The following is a 26,428-nucleotide window of genomic DNA, read 5'->3' as shown; positions in this document are numbered from 1 at the left end:
AAGGAAAAGGCCTTGTCGCGTATACTTTTAAGCAAACGCGAAGACTTACTCACATACAGCTTAAGAACTCCACTCTACAACAGCTCAAAATATTCCAAACATTTACGGTGGAAATTCTGATCTCTGATTGACGTCAACCTGCAAATGGACTAAGGAAAAAAAAAATTTTCCATACTGAAGTCTAGTTCCGAATAGAATGCGTGGAAATCAGGGGCGTACGCAGGACTCTACCTCGAGGGACGGGGACGGTTCAGGAGACCTCTTCCAGAAAAACTAAGCTCTTAAAATTCATTGTTAATACGCAATTACAGTACGTATTACAATTGTCTTGGAGGGAGGGGATGCAAGTGTCCTTTTGTGCTTATACTTTTGTGATAATTCATTCACAATGAAAATTTTTTTTTGACCTTCAATATGTACTATGCACCAATAGATTAATCAAGTGGCATGGCCTCCTCAAGGCACTCGAATCACTGAGTCAATGTTGGGAAATGAGAAAGTTTCCCTTTGGACTATTACTACTTGACCATATACGCACCTTGTCCACATTTCTCTATGGAATTTCTAATGAATGAGTGCATGTTGGAATGCGGAAGTATGTGTTGGGAACCTAATCGAAGTTTGTTTCTGTGTAATGCTTGCTATATTGTGCTACTATCTATTCTTTGAGCAAAGGGTAATGATTGGGTATTCGTATAGTTGTAGGCCTGTTGTTCTGTGGAGAGACTTTAACGGGGGCATCGGCTGGCATTCGTGCCTTGGACTGCAATTTCGGCGCTCGAATCAGAGGCTGACCTTTGAAATGCAATCTATACACTCTGGTCCGACCCCCCTCCCCTCCATTCTCTCCGTGGACTGGCACTTGGGTTGGAGACACCCGTGAACTACGATCTGGGCACTCGGGTATGAAGATTGAAATGTTATTTCCCCCTTCATGTCATCCAGGCACTCGGGCTACAGTCTTCCCGGCGATCTGGGAACTCGGGGTACAGTTGGACTGCGATCTGTGCATTAGGAATAGAGGCTTCCCCTCGAGACTGGGGTAGAGGCCCGAGGACTGCAATCTGGGCACTCCGTTTAAAGTCTTCCTTTTGGACTGTAACATTGGCATTTGTGTTCCTCCTCGGACTGCAATCTTGACACTCGAGCTAGAAAGTAATCATCGAGGCGGAACCCATGAACGGAAATCTGGGCACTAGAGTTAAAGGCTTCCCTTTGATCTTCCTCAGATCTAAGCACGAGAAGGTACAGCATCTGCTTGTGATTTCTGTTTTCTTCAGGGGGAATAGAAATTAAATCAAACTCCATGACGCGTGCACCTAGGCACCTAGTTTTGATTTTCTTACCGCGTCGATCCAATCGAAGCTCTTTCAACCAGCCTTGTTAAATATTGGCAGGACCATAAGTGGGTACGGGGAGGGCAGATCATATTTGCATAGGTGGGAGGGTGGAGGTGGACATTCTCTCCTGGTCGATAAACAAACCTTCGATGATTCCCCCCCCCTCCCCACCCGCTCAAGGAGCCTGTATACGCTTATTGGCAAGACAGTGGTGTCGCAAGTACAAAATGAACCCACATTGCTAGCCCAGATAGTGTATGAATTGGAACTGTATAGCCAGGCGCAATTAAGAACATTGACGTTGGGACTTGGAATTAGAAAGGCGTTAGTTCTTTGCGATTAGACAGCAGTAGGAAGTGATTTGGCTTGCATATTTCACATTCAAAAGAAACAAAAAACTCATGTCACTCATGAACTCACAAAACCCTAAATTAGCGGGAAGTATATCCTCCAAAAACCAAACAAAACCAATCGAATTTCTGAAAGAGATCACGCTCTTACTTAACTTCCACACTCAGTGTACACGATCTTGTTACTACTAACCTTCAAAATAAAAAAGAACTACATGAAATGCACTTCAACGATTCAGGTCCGAACCTTGGTTTTGAAAAAAGTCCTTGAGTGTCGGACGAAAGAAGAGTGGGGCTGGCAGGTGTGGTCCCGATTTCCACCTAGTTTAGAAAGTACGCTATAATCAGTTACAACACCGTGGAATTCATTAACGTATAGCAGGGGTACATACACTGTTTTTTTGCCAGAAGCCAAAAGAAATCGCGACTGCGGCAGTGTTCCTTTTGGGTGTGGTTGTTTCGCATAGGTGGGGTGAAAAACAGAAGGTTTACACACACACACACACTCAAATGAAAACATTCAGTCCAGTCCGAAATATATAACGGTTAATTAGTTTGGGCAAGGCTACTGAGATCGGTTTTTCTGTGGGTCTAGCGCCTGGTACTGCCACCAGTACCGGACAAGAAAACACGCCCAATAACTTTGGCCTTTATTGCGTAACCCGTAAACAATCTGATATCAAAAAGAGAGGAAAATCCAGAACTATTTTCTTTCGTCATTTAAAAAAAAAGCAGTCAAAATTCATCAATTCTGTGGCACGAGCCGGTATTAAAATGCGAGTGAATTCAATTGATATTCCATCGACGTGCGGTGGAATCAGTCTCCATCTAAAAGGGCCCCGTGAGACTTCCCGTTTTCTATCGCCGTCGTCCCGATAACAATTAGTCTAGATACCGAGAGATGACTTTTTTCCCTTCCCTTTTCATTGCCAATGAATCATTAGATACTTGTTACAGATCAATTTACAAGATTCGGTATCGCCCGAGTCCAAAACTTTTGAAATACCGGGAAACTTGAAGTTATAACCGGGAAATGCATGGGTAGTTATTTATGGCAAATTTGCAGGATATGTGCTCATATTGCTGTCTATGGCAATATGAAATAAAACCATAGAGTGTCCCCAATAAATTCGTAAATAGTTTAAAAATTCATAAAAATAATGAAGGAATCCGTATTTGCGAAGAAGTTATTTTCATGAAAGGGGATTTTTTTGGAAAAAATTTTAGAAAAACTTCAGAATAAATTTAGTTCCGCCTTTTGTCGGTACAGGGCGCTGTAAGAAAGCACAATCACAGGGGAAAATGCAAACCAAAGTCCTATAAAATGCAGGTTGTATGCTGATTTCTGAATTTTCCTGCTGCTACTTTACCTCACACACCAACTCCGGTCATATCAAACGGCAATTTCTTATCGATGGAGTTACGTGGAAATGAAGGCGCCATCTACCAGTGGTCACCCCAGGCTCCGGTAGGTACGGAACTTGTTTTCTATGTTCTTTCTTCGGATCGAACGTCATGGTGGAAGACGACCATCTTGCCACGCGCTAATTTTCCTGTTACAGGTGTTTACATATGGTTTTCCTTGTGATGCTGACATTAGTGGATGAAGGACTATTGGTGAAGTTGTGTTTTACCTCAGCCACGAATCACTGGCAGAAGCTTTACGAAATTTTCGGACAAAGAAGAGATTGAAGCAAGGTCCAGGTCCAATAACTTCTGCTGTAATTCCGTGCAGCGCTCTCTATAGACAAAAATTTGGACTAATTTTTCTTCTGTTTAAAAAAAAAAGGTCCCCTTTCGTGAGAATAACTTTTTCGCAAACCGCATTCAAATATGCCGATTTCATCAATTTTTATGAATTTTTAAATCATTTATGGGATACCCTGTATTTAAGCTGGATGGATGATGTTGAAATGGTGGATTATGTGTATTTTATGCTGGAAAATGCTGTATTTTAGTGGCCGGTCAGAATCAGAAGATGAAACTGACAGGGTATAGACATGCAGATACGACGTTTAATATTTTTTAAATTCTTGAAAAAAAAAATATATACACCGAAACCTCTCTTAATGGTCAGCCTCCCCCCAGATGCGTTTACCGCTATTTCACGAAAAATTCTTAATTTTTATTTGAAGGCTTGAATGAAAACCCTTTTTTACTGCCACCCTTCTTACGGACGAACTTGTTTGCCCTAAATAGAATAAAGGTTCTAGCATATTTCATTGACAATTATTTAGCGGCCGAGAGATCCATTGATATCCATTTTTAGCATAAATGGTCGTAAAAATAAACCTGAAGAAAGATGGATAACTCCTACAGCCAATCGCATGTGTCAATCAAAACATTTAGCTCAAGCACCAACAAGATTGGCAACGTCTCTAGTATTAAGATCGACAGACCAGAATGGAAATTGTTAACGCAGAGGCCGATAGTCTGCTTACGAACGGAACCATGAAGAAAGCTAAGCAAAGTCTGTGTTAGCGTATGAGAAACTGTATTTTCACTAAATTGGCCAATGGTTTATGGTTTCCAGAAATTTTGCAGGAAACATTTCTACTTCATACACATTGATGGTTATCACTTTTTAGCCCTTAATTTAACTGTAAAAAAAAATGAAAAGGCTCCAGAGACTCGATTTCGATTTTCAAGAAAGGTTGGCAATTAATATCAAACCACGAATATAATTGCAAAAATCTATTTGCAACATTAGGCCGGGCTCACACTGGACCGATACTGCAAACCGAATTCAGGTTTTAATCAATCCGTTTCGATGTTACAGTTGTATCACTAACCGTATTGATTTAGTGGGTATTGTTAACCGTATTGTTAGCCCATGGGTGATATAAGATTAATTACCATTAGCTACCTTGGTATTTCAAGGCCACGCTTAAGTGTATTAGAGCAGTGACGTCACGCACCTGATCCGAAACGACACCCACTGAGCCAAGGCGGCTTCAAAGGGATGAGACAACATTTACTACACAAGGCTCTCGGTGAACTCGGCCTTAGTTCTTCAACCGATGCAAAAAATGGTTTCATGCAATGACTTCACACTTCGAAAAACGGTCCTGAAACAGCAGTTGTTCCTTTCGGTTTAATTACATTTTACAGTCTCGAAAAGGACCAAATGCTTCATTAAGCGATATGCAGTCTAAAAAAAAACCAAATAAATACACGCATCTAATAAAACACTCACTGATACAGCATATGTAGATTTATTAGATCCATACAGGGTCGGAACTAGACGGGCGGGAAAATGGACTGGAGTCCAATTTGAGGGGCGGCAAATTTTAGGTGGACACAAAATAACCGGAGCCCGGAAGTTTAGACATTAACAATGGTCAAAATAGGTAGAAAAAGGCACCGAAAATACTTAATACTTAAAATAGGCTTTAAGAAAATTATAATTATTGTAAAAAAGAAAAATAACTAAAAGCTAACTGGGTCCGGAAACCGGCTAAAAAATTGGATGCACTCACTTCATCTGTTTCAATTATAGTTCAACTTGTATAATGATGCCATTACTATAAATTGGCCCCATGCCAAAAATGAAGACTGGTTTCTTAGGATTAGGTCGATTCCAGGGCCACCGTTATCAGACACGGAGCCGGTTGGGAATATAATCGTGGGGCTCATTCGAGTTACGAATAATTTTCATTTATTTTCTTAGTATATTATTTGGAATATTTAAAGTGAAGGAATATATAAATTAAAGAAAAATTAACTTTAAAAAAAAAAATTATGCTAATACGTATTGCGGTACTCCTTCAAGTGACATTTTTCATGAACGACTTTGCTCAACGTAAACGAATGCTGATTATATGTCCAAGGCCGGTATTACACTATAAAAGTTTGGTAAAAGTCCTTTTATAAAACTTGAAAACTGCAGCCAATAAGGTCACCGGTTGCATTTTCTAGGATGTAACCAATAATCTTATTGGTTGGATTTTTCAAGTTTTATAAAAGGAATTTTTATCAAACTTTTATAGTGTAATACCGGCCTAAGGCCAGGATTATGCTATAAAAGTTTTTATAAAAATTGGAAAATGCAACTAATGAGTATTGGTTACATTCGCTCGAATGTAACCAATAGGCTTATTGGTTTTTTTTTCTTCGAGTTTTGTAAAAACATTTTCCATCAAACTTTTATAGTGTAATCCCAGCCTAAGGCCGATATTATACTATAAAATTTTGATAAAAGACCTTTTATAAAACTGGAAAAATACAACCAATAAGCACATCGGTTACATTCGAGAAAATTCAACCGGTGATCATATATATATATATTGAATTTTTTGAGTTTTATCGAAGAGCTTTTACAAAACTTTTATAGTGTAATCTCGGCCTAAGACCGGGGGATCACACTATAAAAGTTTTCAAAAGGAAAAAAAAAAGTCATTTATGGCATTTTTGCCTGGACATCTGAGCTCTAATCATAAAATTACGGGATTTTACAGTGCAGGGATGACAAAATCACTTTGCTCCCCCCAAAAACCCTAGTTAGAATCACAAAATTTCTACTAAACATTAGTAGTTGAAGCCTCTTGGCTAACAAGCTGGTATTGAACAAACTACACAAAACAATTTTTAAATAAGCATTATTTCCCAGCTTCCTCATGGTGAATCAAAATTGTTCTAAGGTAACTAGATCTTATGACCAACAATCACTTTTGTCTCACGAATCTTTCCCGCTAAAGTGTGATCGATCATCGAAAACCAGAACTCACGTGGCTAAAGAAAAAAAAAATGCAACCAATACCAATGATTACTAAACATCCTAACACATGAATTCGCTTTCCTAATCAACCTCTTCTTCATATCAATATGCAATAGAGAATGTTCCACAGCCATCGGGGAAGCCATAGATGACATGTGGGTTCACGAAAAACAAAAAAACCAACAAAATGACCGATGTAGGTGGTCTTTCATCGGCTGCGGTCACGTCAAGGAAGTTGTCCGCTTTGTTCAACTTTCACAGAAAAAGATAGCGATCCGACACGATAACTATCATTTCAGAAAACTAATTTACATATGACTCAAACTGACAGCGACCCCGTGATATTCCAAATTCAAATAAGAAATAAATGGTCACGATTTCAATTACCTTCGGTCATAAATCGATTGGGAGGAGATTTACAATCTCGGTGACTTTATTTTTGAATATCGATTCAATCAACGGGATCAATTAACGATTTTAAATAAAGCGAAAGAATAAAAAAAAGATTAATGGACTCCGTCTCACTCATGATGTGCATTACTAATGAGCTAACGGTATATCCCGAGTAACCCTCGAATATCCCAATCGGTGTCAGATCGATATCGATCAATCGTGACCGAAGGGAATTTTCTTTTCTTCGATATTATTGGAAAATATCCCATCAATATTGGCATATTGTCAAGATATTAATATTCGTATCACGAAAAAAAGAGGTTAATATATAGCAACATGCGTTTCTTACTCTAAAAAAGACTACGGAATTAGGGGTGGTAAGATACATTATGCAAATTATCGGAGCTATCCACAAGAGTAGATACACGTGGAGGTAATTGTCGTAAATGTATTGTGCTTGTGGTGTGGCAGGTATTGTGGTTGTCGGAAACTAGTCGATTCGATCGTAGCCAACAGATTTGTGCCGGCCATTGGGATCATCATCATGCTTTTCTGAGTTTGTGTGAAGAGAATGAAGAAAATACACAGTTGTAGAACATGGGGTTCTCAACCTTTTGCGTTCCTCGGATCCTTTCCACAAATACAACGAAGGCCAAGAATCCTCTTTGTCACTAAGATTGAAGCAGCGGACAACATTATCGAACATTCAACTCATAATTCAAAAACCATAAGTTGATTTTTTTTTTGATTACAGCTCATGGACCCCGCCTAGAACCACTCCAAGGACTCTGGTTTAGAGCCACTGTTGTAAAACAAGTGATCGGGCAAACCGCAAAGGATTAACCTTGAGTGGTCGTTTACGAAGAAAACTGAGTTGTACCATGTTAGACTCAAACTGACTCATGCTCAGATTAACAGATGGATTCCTCATCCATCTGGTCAGTTGGTAGACGGATTTCGCCGGAGCCAAGTGACCGATGAGCAGGCCATCGACAACTGCAAAACGCAGAAAATGGACCATCGACAGCCAGATAATGAAAGGAATGGATAATTGACGATTTAAAGGTAGATACTGCACAGCAGATGGTGGACTATTCACGATGAAAAACCAGATAACGTAGCGGATGGACCATCGTCTGCTAGATAACGCATAACGCAGCGGATGGGCCATCGTCAGCCAGATTACGCATAACGCAGCGGATGGACCATTGACGATTAAAAGTCAGATACCGCACCGGATGGTAGACTATTGACGATGATAAACCAGATAACACAGCGGGTGGACCATCGTCAGCCAGATAACGCAGTGGATGGACCATTGATGATTAAAAGCCAGATAACGCAGCGATGGGCCATTCACGATTGAAAGCCATATAACGTAACGGATGGACCATCGACACCCAGATAACGCAGTGGATGGACCATTGATGATTGAAAGCCAGATAACGTAACGGATGGACCATCGGCAGCAAGATAACGCAGCGGACGGACGATGACGATTAAAAGCCAGTTAACTCAGCGTGAATGAACCATCGACGATTAAGAGCCAGGTGACGCAGCTAACGGACCACTAACGATTATAAGCTAGTAGCAAAGATAGAGTCCCGTCAAAAACTGCGCCATTTTGATAGGAGACTCAGCATACGCTGTCAGCCTCATGAGGCTATAGGTGTTGCTGCATGCCAGTTTGATATTTTATAAAGTCAAATGGTAGCTCAATAACGGCTTGTTTTCTTCTTGGCAATACAGTGATCTCCCATTCACGTACATCCTCTCACTTATACGTTTCTCTCAATAAGAAGATTTTCTGCGCTCCCGGTCGCACATTATAATGTTATTCACTTACACCCCCCTCTCGCTTATGTCTTTTTTCATTATTTTTTTGCACCTACGCGTATGTGAGAGATCACTGTATTTTAGACCTTCCGAACTTGCTTAAACCATTTTCTCAGAACCTCAGCGGACGCAGTTTCTGGCCGATCATCTACATGTATTCTGATGGACGTAGTCTGTACCAAATGGACAAATGCTTGTTTTCAGGTGCCAGTTAGAGCATTCCGAGGACTTCTCTATTCAGCATTAAGCCCGAAATTAGACGTTGTCCCAACGTGGCAGCCGTTTCCTAGTGATGACCTTAATCTTAAATTGAATCATACAGTATCATTTCCCATAATTCACAGCGCTATCATCTGATACCCCCCCGCCTTTAGCTCTCTTATGGCCGTTTCTACACAAATAAAACAAATATTAAAATCAGGTTAAACGTCAGACTAAATAAACGGCATGTTGAGAAAAAAAGAAAGTTTTGAGGTTTCAAGTTTTTTTTGTTTTTCTTCCGAATTCACTTTCAATAGGAAGATAGAAAAACAAAAAAAACCATATGGCGGTATCCTTTCTTTTTCATTTTAAGACACGATTTCAGGTCACAATCTTGATTTCGTTTACCCATGATGAGGAAGAATTATATATATATATATTGTTAAGATGAGCATCGCTATGTTTGAGTTCAGTTGTTTGCTCCATTTTATCTAAAGATGGAGGAAAGAGAAACCGAAACTAATTATTTTTTCCAGTATGGAGTTATCGCGTGTGTGTTTTGTATTGGGAATTAGGAAATGGTTATACGTGATATATTCATATGATCGTGATATTTGGTTTTTATTTCGTACCCTCGGGGTTTCTCGGCCTTTTATCTCGGCGCCTAGCTTCAACGTTTTAGCCTAATTTTCACTTAATTACCTGCATACGTGAATACAGATGAAGCGATTTTTGAAGTTATTACGAAAGATTACGATTAGCGTGCTGATAATATTAAATATAAACTTTGTCAGATTGATTTTGTTTTTAAAACCATGACTAGTGTGACCAGACGTTCCGGTTTGAAGGATCATTCCGGATGATTTTTTGAATGGTCATGGGAGAATAATTTGTGATACCTTTTCAAATACCTACTGAAGTTTTAGGAATAAAATTTGAGTATGCATGCAAATGTAACCTGGGGAAGAAGAAACCGTATGCAAATCGGCGTCAGTGAATAAAAGGCGCGGACGAAAATCCCTGTGAAGTTATTCCAGCGTGCAACCGTTCTAATAGTTGTAATGTATGGGATAATATGGCGCACTTTAGCAATACTGAAAGCAGACATGCATTCCACTTACGGAGCTGCAAACGGAAGTACCACAGAGGTAGCACAAATATACGGTGAGAGTCTCCCCAATCCGAAAATATTTTCGCGCTTGCATTGGCAGCTGTGCGAAACGGGATCCTTTCTTGCTTCCTGGTCTAATGCACTGTGACGCAGATTTGCATACGGTTTCTTCTTCTCCAGGTTAGAGTTGCATGCATTGTATTCTCTCCCCCGATAAATTTCAACAGGAATGCCGTTTTAATGTTTGCGGAGCGGCTGTTTCGAAACGTGCCAGCGCGTTTGCGTTTCATGTTCGACCATGCATTCTTTGATGACAATTATTTGAATTGGTGTGTACTGTCGCCTCTTAAAGAGTTTATCCCATCTTTTCTGAATCACCCTGTATATGTAGGTGAGAAAAATTTCGAAAAATACTTCAGGTGAGAAAGTTTTTGAAGATAAATTATATTCAAAAAATTTTCCCTGAATTAAGAGAAAATATTTTTGAAAATGGATTTACATGAGAAAAGTTTTGAAAATAATTTGGATGCGGGAAATAAAATTAAAAGCAATTTTTGCGAGTAAAAAATTCTGAAAAGAATATGCGAGGAAGAATGCAAAAATTTGAGGAGAAATATGAAACTCTTTTGAAGAAAAAATTTACACCTAAATTATTTTCATCTTCAAAATAAATTTAGGAAATTAAAAATTACATCCCTGACTTTCACGACACTAGGAACTTTATAACTGAACCATAATTTGATCACAAACCCGCATATATAACGAATACTAATTCCTCCCAAAATTAACTGAAATAAAATTTAATGGAGTCGGAGCCGATGATTTGATTAGTCAAATTAAAATTAGCTCCACACTCCTTCCTAAAAAATTTACTTAATTATCTATGGAACCATTAATTAAATAAACCCTAAACCGGAACAAAAATCCGACCAAAACATCGCGAAAATTCCCGTCGGGCTCAACCAAATGTTTACCCAAGAAACATTTCTTCCAGCATTCTCTTAATATTGCTTCACGTGAGATGCTGGGGTTAACCACCATGTGAGAAAATAAAGCAGAATGGTAAGCAAATTACCAATGATGGTACTAGTTAACCATTGGGGTTTCTTTTCTTTAAGCCGTTTCATACCTTCTCCAAGCATCAAAGTCATACACATTCAATCACGCGGGATTCTGTTCATTTCTTTTTCAAAACAATAAAAAAACGAGGGTGTGGGCGAGCCGATTTCTGCCAGAATAATGGATTGAATGATCTTTATCACTCGTTACATTGAATGAAAAATAAGGCGGAAATAGGGGAAATATTTGGGACCTATCGTACTGTTGTTTTAACGGAATGGTCGTTATAACGAATAACGAGCGTCGACTGCAATTGCTATTTCAACCAACACGGGAGCTTGATTTTTTGTTTCATTTCAAAGACAAGAGAGTTTTTAAAATAAATCAGGTGATAAAAACTAAATATTTAGGAGGGAAAATTTAACATTTAGGTGAGAAAGTTTTACAAAAAATTAGGTATTAACCCTACTGTGCATAGTGTTGCCGACCGGCAACAGCTACTGCAAACATGTTTCTTTTCATGTTGCCAATTGGTAACTTCATGTTTGAAACCATTCATTATTCCCATTTCTCATTTTCTTTCCAAAGCCGTTCATGGATGGCAGTAAAACCCCTTAATTAAGAAGAGAAATGGAAATATTCTGTAACCTGTCAAAAAAAAAAATCGTGCACTGTGGGGTCAAAATTTGAAAATATAGGTGAAAAAAAATTTAAAAACTAATTTACGTGAGGAAAAAATTTCAATAGTTTATGTGGGAAAAATTTTAATAATTTAAGTGGGAACAATTTAGATGAGGGAAAAGTTTTGAAAACAAAATATTCAGGTTAGAAAAATTTAGAATAATCTACGTGAGAAAAATTTCGAAAATAACTTAAGGTGAGGAAAAACAATGTAAAAAGTAATTTATTTAATATTTAAATTTATTTAAATTTCAAAGAATTGAAAACGAAGGGTAGGTGGATAAAGACATAGAATCAACCAGTCAATCCGATATAAAGCAAGTCAACTTGAAATAAGCTTTAGAGGCATCGGAGCCGATGATTTTGATAAAACAGCCAAATCAAAATGAAATTAATCACACGCAAGACCACTTAAAATTCAATTATTTACGGAACCACGGATTAAAACAAATCCCAAACCGGAACAAAAATCCTAGCGGCGGAAATTCCCATCGGGCACACCCAAATGTTTATCCAAGAAACATCACCTTCGAGCATTCTCTCTTAATATTGCTTCACTGACACAGATTCGACTTATTATAAGAATCGCTATTTAAACCACCACGAGAGCCTGAAAAAAATAAAAAAAAATCGCCAAGGCCGTTCAACGGCACAAAACATTCGGTCAGAGCCATTCATTCATCGGAAAACAAAACAAAATGAAAGGGCTCCATTAGGAAACACGTGTTTCTGCTCACAAATTATTTCGATATTCACATTCAGACAAACAGAACAGACGCATTTTGCAACACTCCCTTCAGAAAGAAATCTCATCTGATTAGCATATTATTCTCTTGGGTTCCAGTGCTCTAGAGTCCTTCTTGTAACAGATAATTTGCATAAGTTTACAAACCGCTTGTCCTCTAACGCAGTTATTCAAACGCGTTGCCCTTACGCCTTTATCCAGTTTTTTTTTTCTCTTCGCGTGTACACGCGAGTTATAATTGCGTTGTAACGCCTTGCAAAACTGCCCTAAATCAAGTGAGAATCACGACTAGTGGCAACCAAGTCGAACAAATGCCTTTTTCTAGCGATTAGAGAATGTTTTTTAAAGAAAGCGCGATTAAGCTTAAGGCATTAAGCTTCGACACCGGTATTGATTGAGACAGGGTTAAGACACCCTGACCTAGAGGTGTTAAGGGTGGAGACCTTTAACGGTGGTTTAACTTTTTATGGGACCTTTGACTGCTATTGAAATGCGGAGATTTATTATACCTGTTTGGATACCGGGTCGGTCACATGTCATCTTGCAAAATTCTGGAGTTGGTTGGCGTGATTAATATAAACTGTCACTGTTTGAGTCTGATCGCCGAAACTAGATTGATTCCGGTTTGTTAGAACTGCTGAAGTAACCCCATGTCTAAATGAGCAGGGCCGGGCTTAAAAAAAGCTAAGGGTCTCAAGTGACATCTTCAAGAAGTTTTGGAAACATTATCACTGATTCTACTCATTTAAATATGCACAAAAATACAAAAAAGGGGCAGAATTATCGGTCACTAAAAAAAAAAAATCTAATATTAATATTTTGAACGCCAATAGAGGCAAAAAATGAATTTAAAATTCCACAACCCTAAAGTATTAAAGACACGTGATCAATTACAGTACAGAGAAAAAAAGAGAAATCACTAGTTTCTAGAGCAGAGAAGCTAGTGAAAAGAAGTGTTTTATGAACATCGCCAAGTAGTAGCCGACTGTTCTAATTTTTAAGAGAAATTTCTGGCTTTAACCATTTTACGATCTCGGACGTAATATTGCGTCCAAACGCCAGTGGAACAAATTCAAACAAGTCTTCGTTTTCTTTCCCCCTCATGACCGCAAAACTTTGTTGCAACCCCATAAAAAAAGTTTTTACCTATGTAGTGCATCCTTCTACTATATACATGCACATAAGAGTGAAAGAGAACTGGTATATATAGGTGAGGGGGAAAAGATAAATCTACTTCGTACCTTATTTTCTTATCTGTAAGTGTTACGTCGGAGTATAGGTATTTATTATACCGTTTTTCTTTTCATTATTCTTTCCTTTTTCTAACATGCGGTTAGGTTAGGATAAGGTTACCATATTCATTGCCGATTCGTCAAACGGAGATCATCGAATTTCTCACCTATCGCTTGTACGGGAAGCGGTTAGTAATTGCATTCCGTCACTAATTTTTTTCTTGTACTTGATTCTGGGTGAGATATGAATGTACTCGATTTTTTCCATAATTTTCTAAGGACGACACCTTGGGAACCCAGTTCGTTGCTGGACAAGTGTGCCATTTTCTTTACTTTACTCGTTTTCTTTCAAATACAACACCACAACAGGGAAAATGCCCAACGAGGTGACTGAGAAAAAGTTGCCCATAACTAAGTTGGATGTCATATACTTCAAAATTACAGCAACCCCTGATGACCCATCACGTACCTTCAGGAGGTACACATACCATAGACTGGAGAAGTGTCCTCGGATGTCCTAATTGGAAGGAAACTTCTTTAGTATAGGTACCTATACTTTCGACTGCGGATTCCGAATGGCTTCAAAAGAGACAAACTGGTAAAGCCTTAAAAGCCCATACACTAGGCCTTTAATCAGTCTTCCAGGAGATAATTTCCAAGACTCATCAATCCAAGTGAGTCGAAGCTCCAATCCATCAAGACCCATTCTAATCCAACTCAAAACCACCGGCGGATAGATAACAAGCAACAAATCACTTTCACCAGGCCCGGTTAGTGTTCATCTATCAGATAACAATCGAGGTCGAGAGGAATTTCAAGCTCGTGATTCATCCACCGAGAGTCCTTCTGTTAACCGGTGATGGCCCCGAATCGAACAACAAGGAATGGGAGAAGAGAAAAAAATATATATGTGTCGGACACACACTGGTCTAGAAATTGATGGGTTTTAGGATGATACGATCCGCTCCATTGAAGAGAAATGAGACGAATCAATTACTAGAAAAACCTGCTTTTCCGGAAAATGAAATGAATTCTTAATCCGAATTAATGAATAACAAGAAACATGAAATAATCCCCATTTCTCTCATTATAAGCTTCGACGACTCGGATTACATTTCTTTTCATTCGCACTTTCGCTTCCTTTCAAGACAGAGAAAATAGGAAGAAATATTTGAGAGGTGTCCCGCTTTTTCGTGCTTATCCCACTGTAGATGTTACACGTAAAAAGAAAAAAATGAAAATCCAGGAAATGTGTTAAAAATATGAAACACCTCAAGGTTTGTTTTCGTTTATTCTATGTATAATTCCATTACTTACTACGCCATCTTTACGACGACGTGCCATGCAAATAAAGTATTTTATTTATCGTGGCACTCCCCCCTCCATCGGCTATTTTTATGTTACTAATCCGTTATGAATGTCCATATCCAATGCGGAAATTCAAATTAAGACGGCATTGCCGTTACGGCATTTTAGTATAGACGTCCCGCAAATTCCTTAGTTGTTAAAAATTCATGAAAGTTGGAAGAATTTGTATAGTTGATTGCGGTCTGTAGAAAAGTTCTCACGAAAGGGGATCATCGTTTTGAACCAGGAAAAGAATTAATTCAAATTTTTGTCTCTAGGGGTGCTGCCCGAAAGTCCGGCAGGAGTGAGTGATTGTACTCCAACCATTCTTCAATCTCGTGCGTCCGAAACGTTCGTAAAGTTTCAACCTGTGATTCATAGTTTATATAAAACTACTTCACTTCACCAATAGTGTTTTATCCCCCAACTTCAACATCACTATGAAAACCTTATGCAAGCGTCGGTAGTATTACCCATGAATAAGTAGAACCCTGAACCGAGACTAAGCACTTCATTAAAAATTAAAATAAAATTATTTAATCAATTTCCTTCAATTTGTGGAATGATAGTTTTTGAAGCAAGAACAAATTTCTCTGGAAGAGAATCTCTCGACCCCAGTTTGGTCCCATCGATGATAGGTCCGTACGCTACTGTCTACATTGTCCCGTCGATATCCGTGATGGAAAAGTCCAGTTCAAAGACGCACCATTTGTGTTTATGAAGACATGACTAACAATATGGTGGTAGACTAGAAATACAAATTTCTAAGGCTATAAAAATTACGAGACTTAAATCAAAAATCAAATTTGTATCCACGAAATTAAAATTTTAGATCGAAATTCACAATGGATTATTTATGAATTGCTGCATTGATCAATAAAATTTTAGGAAAATAGAGATGAACACTTTCGCAAGCATTGACGAGATATCTCGCCTTCTTAAAAGCCTTTTAATTTAGCGAAGACAAATCCAAATATTTTGAAAGCAGATTTCTCAATAGGATATATTTCACCATCCCCTTACCTTCGCACCTGCCGAAACTCGGAAGAAAGCCTACTTCATGAACAGAAAAAAATTACAAAGGGTTTGGTGATTTCTGCTACGCTGGTTAAAGAGTTAAGCTGTCTATACACATTCTCCAACTTTTGCATCGGGTAAAACTCCGACGAAAGGCTATATGTTACAAAGGGTTCAGGGACTTATGCTGTGAAAGCTGTCTTTTCGAATTCCTTCACTTTTGCACCTGAAGAAACAACCCTACTACTACATAAAAAAAATGACATTTTATAAGGGGGTTCAGTGACTCCTGCTATGCCGGTTAAAATGAGTTAAGCTAGCTCTCTCTCTCTATATATATACACACACACTCACTCCACATTCCCCTCACTTTTGCACCTGCTGAAACTCCGACGAAAGCCTACACTTTACAAAGGGTTCAGTGATTTCTGCTATGCCGGTTGAAGTGTTAAGCTGTCAGCAGCTGCGGGGGGGGGGGGGGGAGGTGGAACAACCCTAAACAAAATCAGTTTCATCAATATATTGCAGTTTTTTTTCCGCATTGCATCTAATTTCATCCGATGACGTGATAATGCAATAATTTCATCCATCATGCGTCGACAGAATGCAAAAAGGGTAGAAAAAAAAATGGAGATAAGATTATTTGGAAGGCAATAATTCGGTGCAGTGCATCTCAATCACTTATGGGCAGCCAATTCACGTACGCACCAGAAAAAAAAAAAATGAAAACCCGTGTAAGAGATAGATACCTTAAACGGCCAGCAACCCTGTCTTCACTGATCTCGCTCGTGCCCATTGTAGTTAACTGTACATGAGGAAAGATGGCATTTATCACCGTAACGTCATCATAATATCTAATGGGGAAAAAAAGAGGTTCAAGGAGGAATCCCGTGATCGAGATATCGAGGCTCCCGGCATTGCTGTAAGTGTATGGGAACGATGCCAGAAAACAATGACGATAAGTATTGCTTTATTTATTTTTTTCCCCTATAATATATTTTTTGCCGGCGAGGTCAAATTTCGTGATGTTCGAGAATAGATTTATTTCAGGGCTTTCAAATGAACGTGTCTAACAGAAAATGGAATTTTCAAAATTTTCACTTTTTTTCCCCCAGGAATTTTCTGGAGGTGGATGAAGAAATGAATGGACCAGGATTCGGTGACTCATTCGGTACTTGAAAAAACATCCAAAATCACAGTTGAATGAGGGGAAAAAACGATGTACAGGGTGCCCCGTAAAAAAGTTCAAAACTTTATAAAAATTCAAGAAATTGGTATTTTTGGCAAACCGCATTCAAATATGTATTCCAACAAAAGTGGGAGGGTCTGGAAAAAAATTAGATCATATTCATATAAAGGACGCTGCACAAAAGCGAAAAACCTTTCTTCAATCCATTGTGTCCGAAACACTCGTAAAAGCTTGAGCCGTTGATTCGTGGCTGAGGTAAAACAACTTCACAAATAGTGCTTTATCCACCAATGTCAATATCTCTATGAAAACCTTATGTAAGCGCCAGTAACAGGAAAATTCAGAAATGAGGTGTTAATCGTACACCCTATAGGACGTTGATTGTATTCGTTTATTGCCCTCTATCGACAAAAATTTGAGGTTTTTTTTCTGTACCAAAAAATAAAATCATTTTTCGTGAATATAACTATTTCGCAAACCGCATTCAAATATACCAATTCAAAATCTATTTTTGTAAGTTATTAAATTATTTACAAACTTATGAAACACCCTGTATTAGTCTTAGATGTTGAAATGTTAAATTGTAATTTAATTAATTTCAGATTTTTTTAAATCTAAAAAATTAAAATTTAGGTTATACAAAATTAAAAAAAAGAAAAATCACGCTAATTGTCAAATTAAAAAAAATCTGGGTTTAAATGAAATTTTGGAAATCCAAAGGAAATTTCTCAAAATGAATTCTGGAGTTTTTTTTTGAAATAATTAAACGAATTGATTAAAAAAAATATCTAAGGAAATAAAATCTTCAAAATTTATTTTCATGTGAATTAAAATTTGGGAAATTATTTTTAAATCAATCTGCTTGAGTGAAAGGGGGGTTTGAAGCGAATGAAATTGGAGGGGAGAGGTTCTGGCGATTGAAATGAGGAAGAAAGTTCATATGAATAGAATGCGTAAAATAAGGTTCAGTGATTGGAATGGGGAAAATAAGTTCAAGTGAATGAAAAGGGGGGAACCGAAGGAAAATGACAAAGGGAAAAGATATTCAGGTGAATGGAGAGAGGGAAAAGATATTCAGGTGAATGGAGAGAGGGAAAAGATATTCAGGTGAATGGAGAAAGGGGAAACATTCAGGTGAATGGAGAAAGGGGAAACATTCAGGTGAATGAAAAGGACGTACGTGATGGAAAATGATATAGGGGAAAATATATTCAGGTGAATTAGAAAAGGGGGGGGGGAAGGGACATTGAGGTGAATGAAAGGGGGAAAATTTCCAGGTGAATAAAAGGGACTTCCAGGTGAATGAAAAGGGGAAACATTCAGCATTATGAAAAGGATGGCAACGTGATGCAGAATAAAAAGGGAAAACGGGAAGAAGGAAATAGGGGGAAACAGAGAATAAAATAGGAGAATGTGAACAACAAAATGGGGGACGGTGAAGGAAATGCAAAGAAAAGTTCAGGTGAATGAATAAAGATGAATGTATTTCAAAAACCGTCGACAAAAATAGAAAAACCCCATTAAAGTATTTTTTTTCCAAAATTAAATACACAAGTTAAGACTGGTTTATTTATTCAGAGGAAAGAAAATAAATTCGACCAAAGTTGCCCGTAGAAGTTTTCCAGCCTGTCAGTCCCAACTGTGATGTGATCAGTCCATTTGGGGATATCAGTTACATAACATTCCCATCTAAAAGATTAATCGTACGAAAAATTTCCCAGTTTTATATGCGAACGGTTGAGCAAAATAAATACATGATCCGAATAATCCGAGAGTTGTTTGGATTGTCAAAGCTGTAAAATCAGGATTGCGATATTGGTTCGAATACAAATCTAGAATATACCATTCAATGAAAAAACATGCAGATGAATGAAAATGGGGAATTCTGGTGAATGAAAAAACGTAGAACATTCAGGTGAATGAAAAGGGGAAGGGAAATCACTCAGGTGAATGAAAAGGGGGGGAAGGGAAATCACTCAGGTGAATGAAAAAACGGAGAACATTCAGGTGAATGAAAGGGGGGAAATCAGTCGGGTGAATGAAAGGGGGGAAATCAGTCGGGTGAATGAAAGGGGGGAGGGAAATCTCTCGGGTGAATGAAAGGGGGGAGGGAAATTACTCGGGTGAATGAAAAGGGGAAACTCGGGTATGGCGAGGTTTTAATCAAAAACTACAATGCAACCGAATACAGATAAACAAAAGAAAAAAACATTTTTAAAAATATACATACACACACACGGAGTCTGTTAGTACAGAAAATTAAACTCAGAAGTCGCGTGGGTGGACGGTCGTATTAACCGAAAACAACTTAAGCGGATTACTGTAATATAACTGTTCTGCTGAAATAAATTTTTCTCGTATGTTTCCGGAAAAAATTTCAACATAATGATTCTCAAACACATGTGGTTTAAGAGAGCCTTAGCCCGCCTTGTTACAATAATCTTTCTCATCCGCTGAAATTATTACGTTTTACTCTCAGCCAGGGTCAAAGCCTCCTATTATTAGACGATTTCCCAGGGCCACCTTAACGAGTTCGGGGGGGGGGGGAAAGACCTTACAAATTGAAAAAAATCTTCAAGTAACAAAGCACTAAATTGAATTTAAGATCAAATTGTCAAATAAAAATTTGACTAAAGGAAACAATTAAGGAATAGACATTTTTTAACGTGGAAATAATTTAGAAATTTGAGTGAATTAAAATTTCGGAAGATATCAGGTGAATGAAATAAAAATTAGCTGAATGACGTTGAAAAAATTTAAGTGAACGGAATTGGCAAAATTTAAGAAGGGAATTGGCAAAATTTAAGAAGGGAATTGGCAAAATTTAAGAAGGGAATTGGCAAAATTTAAGAAGGGAATTGGCAAAATTTAAGAAGGGAATTGGCAAAATTTAAGAAGGGAATTGGCAAAATTTAAGAAGGGAATTGGCAAAATTTAAGAAGGGAATTGGCAAAATTTAAGAAGGGAATTGGCAAAATTTAAGAAGGGAATTGATCGACAAAATTTGGGTGAATGGAATTATTGATCGAAAAAATTTGGGTGAATGGAATTATTGATCGAAAAAATTTGGGTGAATGGAATTATTGATCGACAAAATTTAGGTTATTTGATTGACAAGATTTAGGTCAATGAAATTCAGGGAGGAAAGAATTTAAAGAAAATAGAGATAGCTGAATGATATTAAGATATTCAGGTGAATATTAGAAACAAAAGCTCAGGTGAATGAAATTGTTTGAAAATCGAGGTGAATTCAAAATAAATTCAGGTTAATCAAAATATCAGGTGAATAAAATTAAAAAAAATCATTGCAATGGAAATAACTTTAAAAAAAAAAAATTCAGGCAAGTTTTATTAATAACCATACAAAAAACCCCAATTTTGGTTCAGGCATCGTTGGCCTACTCGTCCCAAATTAAAACCTGCCCTACGACACGACATCTAGATCACAATAGGATGCCTATCCTAAAAAAAAATTACCCCATCGAGAAGTCTATAACTATCCACATATTTAAAATTGCCATTTTTAAAAGAAAAAAACCCTAAACACGTGTATATAATTAGAGCATATCATATCGACGCATAACAATGATCGATCACATACCTGTATCAACGGAAGATCTTTCAAATCGAACGGCTGAAGAGTCGTTTCTTTAGTACTTCCTGGCACCATGACGGATATCGAACACAAAGGCATACAAGGAAGAACAACCAAAAAATAATTAGCAATTGATATAAGTACAAAATAGCCTTATTATCTGCGGTAGGACGGGACTATGTGTGTGTATGTTGAGGAGGCGCGTGTAGTAAAAAAAAATAAATTAAAACGTGCTTCTCAAGAGAAAGAGTTCAAAGGAAACTCTCTCTTGTTAAAGAGAAAAAAGAAAAAAAAAAATTTTTTTTTCTTGAATTTTTTCCTTTTTTTTCCTCTCTTTATGGATGTTATTAGTTGCACGTTTAGCTACACCGCACTCCAAGCTCGAAAAGGAAGTAGAAAGGTAAGGGGGAATTTTTTTTCAGATCCTTCGGACGCGAGGTGGCGCTCGCGTCGGACGTGTGGGATTGCATCACGGGTCACGTGCGACCAATCGGATGATCGAGGGCGAGTTTTGAAAAAGAAAAGACGTAGTGGTAGGTGCGTGCGTGTTCTTTCGAGTCTGTGACGCGCGGTGATGGTGAATGTGTTGTAGAATCACATAACAAGTGCGACGTGATATTTCGGATCTTTAAAAATGTGTGTGTGTCTGATAATAATTGCAATTTTTTTTTTGCTGATATGGTTATCCGTTCGTATTGATAAAAGTACCAATTTTTTTGGTTTTTTTTTTAGGTTTGTGGCTCGTGTGCGGATGCACGGGGCGCCGCTCTCTGGAAGGGCGCCAAGTCGGAGATGAAACAACGGGAAAAAATATTGGGGGGGGGGGAAACGATTTCTCTAACCGCTCTTAGAAGGTGGGTGTCGATCCGAGAAGAGAGAGAGAGAGAGCGCGCAAAAAAAACTTAACGACCGAAAAATATTAAGGAAAATTATTTCTGTGTCTGTTGTTCAGGGGCGACGAATCCGAGGGGAGGAAACGACGAAAAAAATTTACTGACCAAATTAAATTAGGGAAAATTATTTCTGTTCGCTCTCTAGAGGGAACACTGAATATGGGCGGGGGATATGCATAAATTTTAATGGAATAATAATTTTTGAAAATTGTAGAAAATAATTCCACTCCGCTCTACGAGGACTGCCAAATCCGAGATGGAAGGATGCAAATTTTTCTTATTGATCAAAAAACATTAAGGCGAGACTTGTCTCTGTGGCGAGACTTTTTAATGGGGAGATCGGCTCGCATTTGTGCCTCGAAGTTGGGAACCACAGGAAACGAACTTCAGCCGACCACCGCTATGGCGACGGTGGGGTTCGAACCCGAATCCTCGTGATGCGAGTCCGTCATTATGACCACTCGACCACCACAGCGGCTCACTTATTCACTAGATCACTCAGTAGCTCACTCTCACTTATTCACTAGATCACTCAGTAGCTCACTCTCACTTATTCACTAGATCACTCAGTAGCTCACTCTCACTTATTCACTAGATCACTCAGTAGCTCACTCTCACTTATTCACTAGATCACTCAGTAGCTCACTCTCACTTATTCACTAGATCACTCAGTAGCTCACTCTCACTTATTCACTAGATCACTCAGTAGCTCACTCACTCACGGATTCAGTAGCTCGGTCACTCACTCAGTAGTTAGCTCGCTCACTGACTCAGTAACTCAATCGCTCACTCCCTCGCTTTCTGACTCTCATTGAACTGTTGTCGGTGAATTTTCCTCGGGGTGAATTGCATGGCGGGAATTGTTGTCGGTGAATTTTCCGACGGTAAATTGTTGGCGATGAATTTTCCGACGGTAAATTGTTGGCGATGAATTTTCCGACGGTAAATTGTTGGCGATGAATTTTCCGTAAACCCGTCCAATCAGCACCTCCTAGAGATAGAAGCCCTCCACACGGTTTGCCAAGTTCATCTGTAACGTCATGAAGACTACCTAGCAAAGTTTGCCATATATTTTGAACCACAGTTTCCCATTTCATTTCTTCTTATTTTGGCGTAGAATCTTCCTGGTTGGCTCACAAATACCGCATGTGATTGGATATGGGGCATAGAAATAGCCAATTCTGAGCACGATCTTTTCTTTTCCGCACGACGATGATATTGATCCCGAGCACACAGCGGAATTTTTTTACCCTGAATATTCTGAGGGAAAATGGACTACTTGCTGACGTCACGAGCAGCGTGCGGAGGCCTTCTTTCTCTAGGAGGCGCCGGTCAAATCGGAGACGAAAAAGCGGAAAAAATTATTGTTTTGTTCAGCATTGTTGGGATGGATTGATTTGGGAGGGGGTAGGGCGAACGCTAAAAATAGGCCCCTCACGTGTAGAGATTTTGTCTCGAGCTACCCCTGAAAATGTGATAAAGCGCCAATTTGTTTATTTTTGTTACACCACTGAGTCAGGAATTCGCAGACACTTATCCGAAGTTTAATCGTTTCTAGTCATTTTCGTCCACTCTTCTAATTTGTGACTAAATTACACAATCAGCAACTCTTAACCAGGGATGCGCGTACCCCTTGCGCATCCTGGGGGAAAGCCCTCGGGGATGGAATGTATGAGCTTGTAAGAGAAATTAATTAACTCATTATTAACTTATAATATTCATTCAAACCTCCTTTCAAGGGACACTCCGAGAAAAGACATATAATAAGACAAAAGACTATATAAGGGACGAATGTCCTGATCCCTGTCCCCTTGAGAATAAGATTTTTTTTAAATCTCTGAATAAAGGACACCACCATTAAATTCAAAAAATGTTTGGTCCCATGGGTGTCTCTCTTATTGTGAGTTTGCACTGTGTGAATATTATTCTGAAAAATGGGCCCGCGGTTTCATTTTATTGGTATCAGGGGTGAGTGACTCATTTTATTGATACAAGAGATCCTTGACCATTATTGTATCGATAGAACGGGTCTGTGGTTTTCATTTGATTGGTAAAAAAAATTTACACGTGTTTTATGCCCCTTATTTTGTTGGTACAAATGGTCCTTGTTAGGGGTGCCCAGGTCGATAAGATACTCGCCTGAAGTATCAAAGCATATTAAGGGGTGTCGCGAGTTCGATACCCGGTTCGTCCTTGTCAGAAAACTTTCCTGACGCAGGGGTACAGCAAAAACGGCGACTTGACAGCAGCAAAAAAATTGCTACCGCAGGGAGTCCCCCATCCATGGGTTAGCGCACCAACCTCTCGATGAGTATAAAAAATAAGCCTGCTGTTAGGAATCGACAATAAATTGTAGGTCCCGGTCTAATTAGCCCTCGTGTGCAGAAAATCACCGTGGTGCGACATCAATGATCAAATAGTCCTTGTTCCTTATTTTATTGGTACGAGGGGTCCGTGGCCTTCATTTTATTGGTATAAGGTGCCCGTGTTCTTTTTATTGGTACAAGGGATCCGTAGCTTTCATTTCATTGGTACCAGGTCTTCATTTTAATGGCACAAGGGGCCCCGTGGCCTATATTTCATTGATGTAAGTGGTCATGGGTTCAGTAAGGGGGTCCGTTTCCTTCATTTTATTAGCACAAGGGTACCGTGGCCTTCATTTTATTAGTGCAAAAAAAAAAAGGTTCGTGGCTTTTATTTTTTACGGACACTACACAAGGGGGATCCATGGAACCCAAAACGTTGAGGATCCTTGATCTACACTGGTGAAATAAATTAAGAGAATTTGCATATTTTATCGAATTCCATGAAAAGAACTGAACTGAATGTAAAACCACTGCTTCTAGACAAAAATGCAAATCTTGTACGTGAAATACGTAAGCGTACACGTGTGTGTAGGCGGAGCCAGTAGAGAAACAGGCTTTATAAGCGCGCGTAAGTTAAGACGCATTTCGTTCGCTAGCACACCTCGGCGAATTTCTTGGTGTTATTTTGCAGCAATCGGTTAATTTCAAATTGTAACAGTAAAAATGAGTAACCACCAACGTTTAGATGATGGAATGAGGTGGCGAATTGTGAGGAGGCTAGAAGCAGGCCAATCTCAAGTCCAGATTTGTACAGAGTTCAATTTAACGCCTAGCGTCGTGTGTAACTTATGGAAACAGTTCCAGGATACTGGATCCATCGAGAGAAAGCCTGGGCAAGGTCGTCCAAGAGCCACGACGGCCAGAGAAGATCGCCATTTGTCGATTATAGCGAGGCGTAACAGGAGTGCTACAGCTTCTCATCTCTCTCGTGACTTGTATGCAGCCACAGGAACCCGTGTATCAAGGGTGACTTCATGAGAGAGCAAGAAGACCTGCTGTTTGCGTTCCGCTCACTTCTACGGACAGGAGAATCCGTTTATCATGGTGCAGAGAGCATAGAGATTGGAGTATGGATCAATGGGCGACCGTTCTCTTCACTGATGAGTCCCGGTTCAGCCTAAGCACCGATTCTCGCCGTACGTTCATATGGAGAGAACCAGGGACCCGCTACCTACCCTCCAATGTCCGTGAAATCGACCATTATGGCGGAGGAGGTTTAATGGTCTGGGCAGGCATCATGTTGGATGGCCGCACACTTCTCCATGTCTTTGAAAGAGGCACTGTGACTGGTGTGAGGTATAGGGATGAGGTCTTGGAGCCCTATGTTTGCCTTTTCAGGGGTGCAGTTGGCCCTGAGTTCATTTTAATGGACGATAACGCGAGGCCACATAGAGCTCTTCTGCTCGACGATTTTCTAGAGAGTGAGGATATTCGCCGGATGGATTGGCCAGCCAGATCTCCAGACCTTAACCCTATAGAGCATGTCTGGGGAGGGCAATTGCAACTCGCAACCCTCCTCCGGGAACCATCCAGGGAATGAAAACAGAGTTGCTGAGCGAGTGGGACCAATTGCCACAGGAAATGATAAACTGCCTTATTTCAAGTATGAAATCACGCTACGAGACCTGTAGGGGGACCATACCCCCCTATTAACCCATTTTTTTTGTTTATTCTACAAGCGCTGTTTCATACCTTCCGACTCCAACGAGTGTTACGCACGATCATGCGTGTGTATTACAATTATTGAATGCTTATTTGTTTTGTATTGTATCAATGTATGTACATATCAAATATAATTAAAATCGGTACAGTAGTTCTAGATATAATTGACCAAGTCTGCAAATTCTCTTAATTTCTCACACCAGTGTATATGGCTACTGACGACTTGAAAAATACCATAAATGAGCATTTTGAAAAAAATTGAACGCACAACGCGACAACGAAAATTGAATTTTTTTTATGATTCTTAAAAAAAATTATTTGTGTACTACTGTTTATATACGCATATTTTTTAAATAAAATTCATGTAATTTTATAAAAGAAAAGAGAAAGGCAATTTTAGTTGTTCAGGATCCGTTATATACCACCAATGAACGCCCACACGACCGACATTCAAAATATAACTTTTTAACTACTAGTAATAACTTAATCAATTTTATATACATACTAGAGGGGCTCTGCCCCCCTGCCCCTTTGACGGCCAACACCCCAACTTCTCTTCATAACATATCTTGTTTATCAAGGAAACAGTTATTTTCCGGATATTATGCTGAGGTGAGCTCGGAAAGAAAAGTCATCACGTCTCCGCCGGGACACGAACCCAGGCCCTCTTACATACCGGGCAAGCATGCTACCA

The 26,428-nt window shown here is 38.9% G+C and overlaps 1 protein-coding gene across 1 annotated transcript in view; it reads right to left on the bottom strand.

Moving 5' to 3' along the window:
- The window catches only part of LOC149079123 (terminal nucleotidyltransferase 5C), a 62,118-nt gene extending 40,916 nt beyond the window's left edge, over positions 1-21,202 (bottom strand). Inside the window, exon 1 of the mRNA XM_089240000.1 lies at positions 20,820-21,202. Coding sequence (XP_089096126.1) covers positions 20,820-20,912 — 93 coding nt within the window. The 5' untranslated portion in view covers positions 20,913-21,202. The remainder of the gene's footprint in view (positions 1-20,819) is intronic.
- Between the last annotated feature and the right edge of the window lie 5,226 nt (positions 21,203-26,428).

The sequence above is a fragment of the Pholcus phalangioides genome, unplaced genomic scaffold, assembly GCF_987345545.1.
Source record: "Pholcus phalangioides strain wild (caught in Gottingen) unplaced genomic scaffold, Ppha-v1.0 ptg000012l_1, whole genome shotgun sequence".
Classification (NCBI taxonomy): domain Eukaryota; kingdom Metazoa; phylum Arthropoda; class Arachnida; order Araneae; family Pholcidae; genus Pholcus; species Pholcus phalangioides.
The sequence above is the reverse complement of the archived record's forward strand: the minus strand, read 5'-3'. Positions and strand labels throughout refer to the sequence as shown.